Source organism: Erythrolamprus reginae, chromosome 4 (genome assembly GCF_031021105.1).
Source record: "Erythrolamprus reginae isolate rEryReg1 chromosome 4, rEryReg1.hap1, whole genome shotgun sequence".
NCBI lineage: Eukaryota > Metazoa > Chordata > Lepidosauria > Squamata > Dipsadidae > Erythrolamprus > Erythrolamprus reginae.
In genome coordinates, this window is record NC_091953.1 from 94,326,832 (window position 1) to 94,339,821 (window position 12,990).

Genomic DNA, 12,990 nt, shown 5'->3' on the forward strand with positions numbered 1-12,990 from the left:
CAGCAGTTAGTGGGAGAACAGAAAGGAAGGAAAAGGATTTGAGAGAAAGGAAGCATATATGTTCTTATGCATGTGTTAAAAAGAAGATGTAGTAATTGTGTGCTTTCACAATGGGAGGGCCAAGTTTCATGATTTTGAAGGGGAAATGCCACTAGGATTTGTGGGCGTTTAGGATTTTGATTTAAGACACAGCCTGTGAAAGACTACTTGTGTCAACAAACAAAGCAGCACAATCCTTTAGCTTTGATTCTAGACAGCATTCTTTTATTGTAGCCTGAGATAGGAGCAGCTGCTCAGGCATTATAAAACAAATTACTTGTCTAATACTAAAGTAAAACATCTTGGAGAATGTACCATATTATGTTTGTAGTCACCAATTTTGACAAACAGGACTAATGTTATAGTTGTGTTTTATTCCTACTTCCCATTTAGAGGTGAGTATGGGATGTGAGAGTTCTTTGCTTTCATAGGACACAACACACAGTGTAGCAAATCTGTGCACAATGCTTGATTGCATCACATACTCTGTGTCTATTTGTCTCCACACTTCTGGGACTTGCAAGTTGATGTCATGAAAATATATTTTTTAATAATAAGCCTGTAAAATAGCATACAACCTTTACCTCCTCCCAAAGGTTCTTATAGTTGTTGGGATGAGGAGCTGCTTCAGCTTGGTTGATTTTCTAGTTGTTACCCCTCTTGGCAAAGTTGCAAGCAGGTCTTCCACTAGTATAAGTGACTCACTGTGATCCTGGCAGTTTAATGATAGTCCTCTTGCTTGTTTTGAACAGCTGCAAATCTCCAAATATTGCCTCTATTTCCCTGTCTGTGACTTGCTTATCACGTACCATTTTCATACATCTCCCCACTGTCCTAGCATTTACTTTTGTCAGTAGAGAGCCTGGATAGGATGAGGCTGTTTCTGGACATTAGCATATCCTTGAAAATACCAGGGTCTGGCTTAATTATCCCGGCAATAGGAACAATGCTTGGATGCTCATGAGTAAAGTTGGGAGTGATTGTATGGATGCACAAGGGAAATGGGATAGGAAGCTTTTGTGCCTGGCTGCAACTGTTTTTCCCATTTCATTGATAATTATGCTAGTTAGCATTTTAGTTCTCTCTTGGTGGCTTCTTTCTCTTCAACCCTCCATGGAAACTTTCTGTGAAGGATAGGTTTGTTGCATGACAGTTCATTTCTTCTTTCATGGGTCTTCAAGCCTCTTCTTGCTTCACCCAGGATCTCTTTGGAACAACCAAACCACAAGACCCAATCTTGTGTTGGACAAGTCAGTCCTTACATCTTTATCCTGCTGAAGCACATGTGCAGAAGCAAAAAATAAGATGGTAGTGCCTATGGCGCCACTGAGAGAGCCAGTTTGAGGGTGTGGCCAGCCAGCCATCACTGCCAGTTTGGCGAATGGGGGGGAAATTCCTCCTACTCTATAGAACCAGTCTAAACCAGCAGCAACCCACCTCTGATCTTCATCTCTCCTCTTTGTTTCCTCCTAGAGTTCCTTTAAAGTCTCTGCTTTTCTCTTTTTCTTGCTACTTTAGTAGGAGCTCCAATTTCCTATGGAAAAAAAAAGAACCCATGGTGTCATTTCTGAACTCAGAGTCCACTTAATGTTTAAAGGTTGTACATGACAGCTTGTTGGAGACCCATGGGTGACTGCAAGCTGATGCAGTTGAATTTTTAAAAAGTTTTTTGCCCGTATTTGTATGGTGGGGATCGCAGAAATACCTGACAGCTCGCAATATACAAGACTAAAACACATATAAAAACAATTTCTACAAGCAAATAATAATGAATACAATGATTAAATACTGCTTGTAAACTGCTGTTAGAGCCATTGAGATTTTTCATTCAATGCCATCTAAAAGAGACTACCTTTATTATTTTTCTAAAATCCATGAAGTTATGAATGCATATAACTATGACAAGGAAATGAGTTCGGGAGATTTAATTTGAGAATAATTTATTTAATATGATTGTTGACACATTGCCATACCCTTCTGTGGAGTGAACATATGTTGATGCAAACAAACAGATGTAATGGTGTAAATGAATGTGTTCTTTAGGGGATTCAAAAAGACAGTTTTCGTGATCCAATGCTTGTCCTCTGTGTAAAGTGATTTATTTGCTTCTTTTTGTTACCATTTCCATCTATCAGTTAAATGTGAATTTATATTTAAATTCCACACCTGCCCCAATTATCATTAGAACAAAGGTTTGACTGAGGTTCTGCAGTGGATGAGAAACACTGAGCATGAATTGGCATTCTCCTTGAGGTGTAGACTCAAATACCTGCAGAGTCCTTCACCACCTGTAACCTAACCTAACCTAATCCAACCCAACCCAACCCAACCCAATCTAACCAATGGTCAAATAAAATTTCATGGTGTTATTGTTTTCAGCTGACACAAAGACAGATGAGTAAAAAATCTACTTGGTGATGGAGGCAGTTTAAAGTTCATTAGATTGAAAGCCCCTTTTATCAACTGCTTATATATCATTAGAAAAATCCACTAAACCAGAGGAACATGATGACAGAAGGTATAAATAGCACATGCGATAGCAATAGATTGAGATTGCATTGTCTTTTCTCCCCTTAGGTGACCAATGAGATAATTAAAAGTAATTGAAGAATTACATGCTATTTCAGACTGTTTTTAGGAGACCAACTGAATTGTGAAGTTTGTATATGTAAGAGGATGCTTAACTCAAAAACACAATTGCAGCAGCTTGTCACTTTTAGGCTGTACACACATAGAGCATGATGAAGGGATCAGAACACAAAATAAAGGCTCAGTTTCAATCCTCCCTGCCTCCGCACCCCTTTAAATACCAGGAAAAGTTTTCATGTTTGTATCTATGGGAGGCTGCTGTGAATCTGGCAGTAATGGACTACATTACTGTTTCTCAACCTGGGAAATTTCCAGTCGTGTCAATTTCAACATCTAATGTTTCCATCTAGCAGGTACATGATCAAAGATTCTGGAAGTTGATGTCAATGCTTTGGAAAACAGCTAGATGTAAAAATGTCCATTCTGTAGAAGGAATGGAACATTGACTAATGTCTCATCTCATCATTGCCTGCAAATGTATACTATCATTAGTGTTGTGGTTAGCTCTGGCCCAGCTCCTGCCCCAAGGACTGTGGATGTGGGGGAGACATCTACATGCTGCAGGCCTGTTTTGCCCCTGGTGGAATATGCTGATGAAGGCTCCTCTGACCAAGAAAACATGAGTGACAGGGAGGAGGAGAGTATGGCAGACAGCTCAGAAGGAGATCAATTATCTAGCTCCTCCTTGGATTCAGAACAAGAGTTAATGATACAGCCACGCATGCGGAGAGCGATGCATAGGCAACAACAACGGAGAGATTATTATCAAAGAAAATGAGGCCACCTGTGGTTGGGTGGGGCTGTGGTAATTAGTGAGGCTGCTATAAATAGCAGCCTGTGGGTTTGGCCATTGTGGAGGATTATCTGATCGTTGTGTTTCGTGACTACTTTACTGACTTTGACCTTTTGTGTGCTGATATTTTCCCCACTTTGAAACTAAACAAGAGCAAAGGGTGTTTCACTTTGTGAAAGAAGAAGGACTGTGAATTGCCTCACAGCTGCAAGCTAAGTATCACAGAACTGATAAGGGACTTGTACAAATTACCAGTTTGTTTGGAGACAAGTGCTCTTTGCTATACCAAAAGAGGGCTTAGTTTAAGTGACTTTTCATTATAAAGAACATTGTTTTGAATTTTCAAATGTGTGTGTGTCTGAAATTTGTACCTGTGAATTTTTGGGAGAAGTCTACCAGAGAGCCCGACAGAACAATTAGGTAAAAAGGACATCTGTTTCAGACAACAGATTTGAGGTGCTTTGTATGCATATAAAATGGTGGCTTGTTTTATAATATTATTGAATCTTTACTGCAAAAGGAAGAAGGGAAAAGAACTTGTGAGATATTCTGCCTCATGATTCAAAATAACTTTAATAGCTTTAGGTCCTATGCAGTGAAGGGCTACCAAAATTTTTACTACCACACTGTGGGCGTGGCTTATGCATTTTCTTTCAACATCTTTCAATGGAAATTGGGTGCTCTGGGGTGGAGCTCCATTTGTGCTACCCCAATGCATTCCCCCTTATCCGGGCAGTAACCCAGCGTCCGGTTAGGTCCCACATACTTGGTCTCCTTAGGGTCCCATCAACCAGACAATGCTGGCTGGCGGGGCCTAGGGGAAGAGCCTTCTCTGTGGGAGCCCCAGCCCTTTGGAATCAACTCCCCTCAGAGATTCTCACTAAAATTAAAAAAGATTTAGAGAAATGGGATAAATTGCAAATTTCTTTTCTTGGAAGAATTGCAACAATTAAAATGAACATTCTCCCAAAAATAAACTTCCTCTTCCAAACCATACCCATTTATTTAACAAAGGATTTCTTCAAAAAAATTAAAAATCTAACAAACAAATTTATCTGGCAAAATAAACGTCCCAGGATACGCTTAAAATACATGTTAGATAAAAAAGAGGACGGAGGATTGGCAATACCAAACTGGGAAGACTATTACCATGTCTCATCTCTTGCTTGGATACAAGACTGGGTACAACTATCCAATAAACGTTTACGTACTCTAGAAGGACATGACCTCCAATATGGTTGGTATTTTTACTTATGGGAAAGTAAACCATCAATCCACAAATATTTTAAAAACCATCTTATAAGAAAATCTTTGCTTACAACCTGGCTAAAAATAAAAAAAAACAATTTTACAAGGGCATACCAACTTGGTATGCACCATTACAGGCTCTCGTCCACCCGAACCTAAAAAAAAAAAGTAGTATGATTAGATATAAAAATATAATTTTAAAAAACGGAGAAATAAAAACAAGACAAGAAATGGCAGAAGAGGGCTTCAACATAGAATGGTGGGAATACTTGCAAATTCAATCTAGAATAGCTAAAGATAAAAACTCAACTGGCATTGAGAAAGAAAAACCCCTCGACAAAGTTTTACTTGGGGCACAAGACAAATTAATTAAAAAACTATATAGCTGTCTCCAAAATAACAAAACAAATCTTCTTGAAACAAAAACAAATATGAATAATTGGAATTTGAATTTTAAATCAGAGATAAAAATGGAAGAATGGCAATTGCTATGGAGTAGGAATCATAGATTAACTATGTCAACATCCTTCAAAGAAAAATTAATTAAAATGTTCTACAGATGGCATATTACGCCAGCTAAACTAGCAAAAATCAATAACAAATTATCACCCCTTTGCTGGAAGTGTCAAAAAGGGTACAGATCATACTACCACACATGGTGGAAGTGCGAAAAAACCCAGATCTTCTGGAAAAATATCGGGATGTGGATTGATGAAATTCTTGAGATAAGCCTAGAAAAAAATCCAGAATGCTTCCTATTAGGGATTATCCACCAACAGCTTAATCAAAGCCAAATTTATTCGATTATTCATATTACCACCGCAACAAGACTTGCTTTTGCTCAAACGTGGCAAAAAGTAGAAATCCCCCAAGATGAATCGGTATTAGAAAAAATAACTCAATGTGCAGAAATGTCTAAATTGACCCTTAAAATTAAAGGCAAAGAAGACTCACAATTTTATGATTGTTGGAATTTACTCTACCACTGGTTAGAAAACAGGAAAAATCCTTGCTAAGTACAATACAAACATGTAAATATATTTTAAAAAATATTCCTGATGAAAACAAATAGAGCAAATAAGATAAAGTTATGATTTATTAAATTAGATGATTATCTGAATTATATGTTACTTATATATTTTGCTTCTATTTTCTTTTATGTGTTATCTAAAAAGTCAAATCGATTTTTGATAAAAACTGTAACTGAGCTAAAGAAAATCTATATAGTTTCAGAAGAATATATATACTGATCCTGTACTCGCCTATATTTTAATATGTATTTTTGGATGTATTTTTTTCTTTTTTTTCTTTTTTCTTCTTCTCTTTCCCCCCTCTTTTTATGTATTCCATGTATTTTGAATTTTTTTTTAAAAAAGAGAGATTTGCACTGCCCCCATTCTCCTTGCCTTCCATAAGAATTTGAAAATGCACTAGAGACCCCAGCCTCTGCCCAATGAATGTATTCAATGTGATAGTATGTATGTAACAGTTTGATTTTAAATGTTTAGTTTTTAAGATAATTTTTAACTTTTCTATCAATTGGCTTAGATATGTTTTATATATTATATCTTTTTACCAAAATGTTGTAAGCCACCCCGAGTCCACGGAGAGGGGTGGCATATAAGTCCAATGAATGAATGAATGAATGAATGAATGAATGAATGAATGAATGAATGAATGAATGAATGATGCTGAGATTCCAACTCATGGTATGAACAAAAGCCCGCTTAATATTTATCTAACACTTTATCGTAGAGCTGAAGAAAGTGATGATAAATATGTTTTGAGTAAAATCAGATGAAAGACTAATTTAAGAATTCCAGAAGATATCCCAGACCCTTGATCCCAGGCTTACCTCTAGATACATGAATAACACATTGCTAATGCTCCCAACCATAATATATGTAACTAGGACATTTTTCTGTTAGGTGCACTTGCTAACTGCAAATACATTTTTAGAAAGCGCCACTTTCCTATACGAAAGTATTTGAATTTTTTTCTGGCTTTTAAAAAATAAATTAGCTTTTTAATTTTAAAACGTTTGAGCTTCTGTATTTCAATTAAATTAGTAGAAATGTAATATACAGTATACTCATCTGGTCCATGCTTCTAGCTCTGCTGTATTGGAACAACTGTCCAAAGAGGCTTTAAAAGTTACTTGGGTAATTGCTTTGTTTAAAGTACTAGAACATACAGATAGGTTTTAATAAGGAAACTAATCTCCTAAGGTTTCTTTTATTTTTCTTATTAAGAAAATAGGTGGATAAATGTAAGTGGTGTCACAATTTTTTAAAAAAATTCTGGCAAGGTTTTCAATGTAGTTTTCTACATAGCAAATTGAGAGCAGAGACAAAACACGTAACATCCAGGAGTTAAGAGAGTCTCATCTATAATTAGGCAGTGATTTGAACATTTATATCTGAGATCAGGTACAGGATATGTCTGAAGGTTAGAATATGTGATGAATGAAGAGACTAACCAACCTCTTGTGGACAGAAGGAAGGCCACGCCAGGAGTTGAAACAAACTATTTTAAGGTTAAAGATTTGGCATGATGGCCTGTGAGCATAAAGGCCTCCCAAAATTAGAAGCAGCAAATATTCCAAAATTCCCTGCTGGTTGGATGCCATGATAAAATTGCAGTACTTTAAGGAAAATGGGATACATAAAAAGCTTTTGTGGTGCATCCCTTCTGATGTGTTATTTAACTTCTGAACTATTGAGTTTTCTCATTTTAGAGCAGACACTTGCTTTTATTATCATCGTTTATACTGCAGAGGATCATCATACAAAATTTGCCATATGGTAGAAAAGTTGCTAAGAAACATTAGGTCAAAAACGTAGGTTTGTGAGAGAATGACGTTATTATTATTCTGATTTCGTCTTTTGCTGGCAAATCCTAGACTCTCAATTGTTATGGCCAATATTGTAGAAGTTTATTCAGACACCTTTAGCATGTTGGTAGTAAGTAATACAGAAGACTTAGAATAGATTGTAATATACTCTATCCTAGAGGAGTTAAGTATTTTTAGACATGCTTTGGTATATTAGGCTTCAATTTTACTCTCTGATTTCCAGATAATGGCTGAAAATAGCCTGCAAAGTATTTTTTTTTCTTTCACCTTCAACCTGCAAACTACATATATCCTTCCATTATGTACTTGGGGAATTGAAACTCTAGATATTTAAATAAAATTGAAATAACTGTTACTCAATTGGAATACTCCATCAAAAATAATTACGATTAAATCTCATTTTAATACATGGTTGAAACTAGTTTCTAATCTATAATGATGCTTTGGCTTCCTTTGTCTGATGTATTATAGAGGCACATACATTTGTAAATTATGTACAATATATAAGAGTGATGGCGAACCTATGGCACGGGTGCAACAGGTGGCACACGGAGCCATATTTGCTGGCACGCGAGCTGTTGCCCTAGCTCAGCTCCAATGTGCATGTGTGTACTGACCAGCTGATTTTCAGCTTGCACAGAGGCTCTGGGAGGGCATTTTTGGCTTCCAGAGAGCCTCCAGGGGGGATTTCTTATGGTGTTTTTATCCTTCCCTGGCTGCAGGGAAGCCTTTGGAGCCTGGGGAGGGTGAAACACAAGCCTACTGTGCCCATAAGAAGTTGGGAAACCGGCCATTTCCAGCCTCCAGAGGGCCTATAGTGGGTGAGGGAAGCTGTATTCACCCTACCCAGGCATTGAATTATGGGTGTGGGCACTCCCGCATGCATAATAGGGTGTCCACACGCTCTTTTGGCACCTGAGGGAAAAAATGGTTCGCCATCACTGGTATATAGAATTGTAACACATCAATCAATTACAACTATAACTTGGCATTCCTTTATTATTGTACTTGTTAATTATAGATAAATTTCAATGAGAGTATTAAAAAGAAAATGCTGATGCCATTCTTTCTTTCTTTTTTCTTATTTTTTAGGTTGGGGTTCCCCATGACCGTCATATCCTGTACCATTGGAATGTGTTATCTTCTTGTTGCTCATGTTGTATTGGGTTGGGCTTAAATTTTATATGTTGATTATGAACAAAAGATTCTGTCAAATGTTTCCAGCTTTTGTTAAATCTTTTGAACGATGAAAGAAAACCAGATATATATATATTTTTTAAATGCTCCAATTTTTTTTGAAATTTTTAAAATTTTCCTCCACAAACCACATCTATACATGAATATACAAATACCTTAAAATAATCAGTGATATACATATACATTCATTTTAAACCAATCAATCATAAATAACTATCCAACTTTGTACCAATTTCCCATTCCATTTCTTCAGTCTGTCTTTTTGCACTCCAACTTGGCTTTCAATCATGTGCAAAAAAAATCTAGTTTCTGAATGAAATCAAGCATTGATTTTGGTAGGAAAAATGTTTTAGTCTGTGCTCCCTATCGAGACTAAGATAAATAGAACCACATGGAATACAAGTAACCATAATTTTAGTCAACAAGTGATAGCTCTTTTCCATGCCAAACTTTGAAGTTTTTGTACTTTTATATTGCAATTGGAAAAACGGTGGTCTGTAGATGAAATGGGACATAAGAAAAGGAAGAGGTTCTGCCTTGGGAATAATCAGACAAGATAAGCAGGAGATCCCAATGGCTTAAAGGTCATAAAGGGAAAAGTACAAAGGACCCACCCCAATAGGTCAAGCAGTCAAAAGTGTTTTGCAGGAAGTTTGCATCTTCATCATTACAATAAAGTAGTAATAGTTCCTGTTTGATTTATCAAGGAGGACTGATAGCACAGTAAAGAAACTACCATACCAAAACTAGATTAAAATCCTTCCTTTGATATGTCAATTTGGGGTCTGCAGTTTAAAAAGACACAAATGAACCAAATCCATGTATCCAGGGGCAGATTGCTACCATCTCCTGCTACCGCTGTGCTGTGGGCACAGCATGGAGAGTCTCATGTACATGTGAGTGCTACGTATGTGCATGTGTGCACGTCCCCAGCATGATTTTCCTTCCGCACATGCTCAGGAAGCCAAAAATACAAAAAAATTAAAGAAAAAAGATGGCTGCGTCCAAAGGACTGGCACTGGAGTTGTCACGTGCAGCTTGCGCAATCTGGCAGCTGCTACTGGTACCCAATCGCCTACCCTACTGGTACCAACCCATCCCTGCATGTATCCCTTTGAATACTTTGCTCTGGTCCTATATCAATGTTCCTCTGATCCTGACAGTAATTACAGCTAGGTGAAATGTATTCCCAGGTAACTTTTCACATTCCCAAAATAATAATTTGGTAAGACGATTTGACTAACCAGACGTTTAAAAATATGCTTGTGGGTAATGAAGCTGATTAAATGCTAGGTCTATATTTTCTATAAAGATCATTATGCAATAATGATAAACCTTTCTGCAATGGTTCACCCAAAACATTCTCAAAGGAGGGACATTTATTAATTAACACGCAAATAAATATACATAATTTCATAATAATCTATATTAATTGAAGCATGAATGTACATGGGACTATATTTTCTCCTGAAATTTCGGATTGCTAAATTTTGTGTGTAATCATGACTAAAAATCTTGCTATTGTAGATATTTTCTGTTTCTCATCTGGGCTTTATTTTGTCTTGGTGATATGTTTAGCAATTTGTAGTGTAAGCTGCTGATATTCATCTTACCCTTACTGTGATAAATAAGTAAATAGGGACACTTTACATAATGAAATTACTTCATTGTTTGAAAATAAACAATGATTTGAAATTGAATAATTATCCCTTTTAATTTGGCTCATAGTTTTCTACCAGTTTCAGAAGAATTATTATTCACTCAAATGCATTTGTATAAATAAAATGAGCTACATTTTCGACAATCATCAGGGGTATTTACCTAAGGCTAGATGTAAACAGCTTAATTTTAATATACTTAGTGATAGAAGATTCATGCTTGCTTATTGTTGCTCTAGCTAAGCAGGACAGTTTAAAAACAGAAAACTATTTAGAGTATTTTTTCCAAAGTATTTTTATGGATTGAGTTTGTAAATATAGAAATGTAGAATGACGCCCATAGATTGAAGCAGTTCATCCATTACTTTGCAAATCTAGGAAGAGTTGCTATCTCTTTAACCTCTATGATTCAATGATTTGACCTTTTGACTGTCTGTTCCATTTAAAATGTGTCTTGTCTCTTAATCAGTACTAAAAACTCCATGATGTAATAAAACCATATTGTATTGTAATAAGAACTTTAGATGATGTTCTTTGGATTGTGTCTACTGACTCTTACGAGCTATTATAGGTAACCATTCCTACCAGTGGTGGGTTGCTACCGGTTTGCCCCGGTTTGAGGCTCTGCTCATCCATCTGTATGTCACTGCACATGCGCAGAAGCACCATGCACACATGTACATGTGCTTCCAATAACAAACCGGTAGCGACAGAATTTGAAACCACGTGAAATCCACGGTTGACCTCCCCAGATTCCTAAGAGGTCAGTAAGGGGCATACATAAGCACACTAGATTGCCTTCCATCCCCTGTCCTATAGTCTCTCCTATATCTCATATTCCTTCTCTACTATATACTCTATAACATTCATTGTGTATTATTGTGTATTGGACAAAACAAACAAACAAACAAACAAACAAACAAACAAATAAATAAAAGCCCACTACTGACTCCTACCCACATGATATTAGATTGATGATTGTTTTATGACATCAAAACAAATCCTCCACCCTTTCAAATTTACATCACAGTGTCTCACTAAAGTCTGTAATGGTGGATGTAGCATTACAATCTGCAATGCACATTTCATCTCTCTCTCTCTTATACCCACACTCACACCGTATGACAATGCATTGCAGTGTCAGCTACATGGAAGGAGAAATCTGAAATATGTAGGATTTCACATTTTTCTCATCACAGTCTCATAAAATAGATGAACTTCTTGTTTATCACGTATTATCAAATAATAGTTTTGCTCTTCTCTTTTAGTTCTTAATCTATTTAGTAAGATTCTGCCTTAGGGATTAAACAATATTCCTCTGCATTGAAATCTTTCATAATCTTGTTATTTAATCGTATTATATTGGCTGTTCCAGGAATTAAATAATTTGCTTTAAATTAGATCCAGATGTAATATTATTTAAAATAAACCAAATAAAAACAGTATATTTATTAGTCTTATTCTTGCTAAACATGAATAGGTGCTATATAAGAATCTATGATATTGTCACCCAATTGTGAAATTATGTTAACAGTATTGTAAAGTTACATAATTTAATCCATTTTGCAATGATGTTATAGACTAGTACATTATGAATGTGAAGTTCTTGTTTTCTCTCTTTGATGATGCCAGTGTCAATATAATTCCACATATTATTTATAGATTTTCATCTTATTCCTTAGCTGATTTTTATAAACTAGTTGATAATATGAGACATCATCTTTTATACAGTTTCAGTTCCAGTACTAAGAACTTTCAAAATTACAATCTGCATTTTTGAGTGACAAACTATAGTCTTCCTTTTGTATTAAAATCAGTGCAATTGACATTTGGCTACCAGAAAATGGAAGATATGCAATTCTCTCATTCATTCTCAGCAACTCTCTGAAAAAATATCCATATACGGGACTTATTTATAGAGAGTTTAAGAGTTAATATGATGAGCTTAAAAGATTAAATATACTGAATAGACAGAATAGGATCATTGTAATTTTTTATAGAATTTAAGAAATCGAGAAAACTGCATTCTGTATTTTTCCAGTGATGTAAATCACCAAGAGAAAAATGTCATTGTAAAAGAAATTTTGTAATAATATACACGATACCTGTCCACAAGTGTGTGGGTCTTCTTCCAGATTATATTCCTTAATTAAATATAATTTTTAAAAACAATACAACAATTCAAAGTTTGAACTATTCTATTCTACTGGCTAAACCATGTGGTTCTTTACTGAAGAATTACCTAATTGGATATTCTAAATTTCTACTAGATTTCTTCTAGATTTCTACTAGATCTTCTAGATTTCCACTATTAGATTTATGCTGTTCCTTCAACCAAAATGACTCTTCAAGACATTATAAGCAATTAGAAAACCTATGGCAGTGATGGCGAACCTATGGCATGCATGCCACAGGTGGCACATGGAAACATATCTGCCGGCACATGAGCCATTGCCCTAGCTTAGCTTCAGAGTGCATGTGTGCTCTGGCCATCTGATTTTCTGCTCATGCAGAGGCTCTGGGAAGGTGTTTTCAGCTTCTAGAGGCCTCTGGGCGGGCAGGGGAGGGCATTTTCTCTCTCCCCAGGATCTAGGGAAGCCTCTGGGGAAAAA

At 36.1% G+C, this 12,990-nt stretch overlaps 1 protein-coding gene across 3 annotated transcripts in view; it reads left to right on the forward strand.

The window, feature by feature from the left end:
- The window catches only part of OCA2 (OCA2 melanosomal transmembrane protein), a 243,910-nt gene extending 233,055 nt beyond the window's left edge, over positions 1 to 10,855 (forward strand). For all 3 annotated transcript variants that reach the window (XM_070750932.1, XM_070750931.1, XM_070750930.1), the window contains exon 24: positions 8,616 to 10,855. In XM_070750932.1, the coding sequence (XP_070607033.1) occupies positions 8,616 to 8,700 (85 nt within the window). In that variant the 3' untranslated portion in view covers positions 8,701 to 10,855. The remainder of the gene's footprint in view (positions 1 to 8,615) is intronic.
- Positions 10,856 to 12,990: the final 2,135 nt, after the last annotated feature.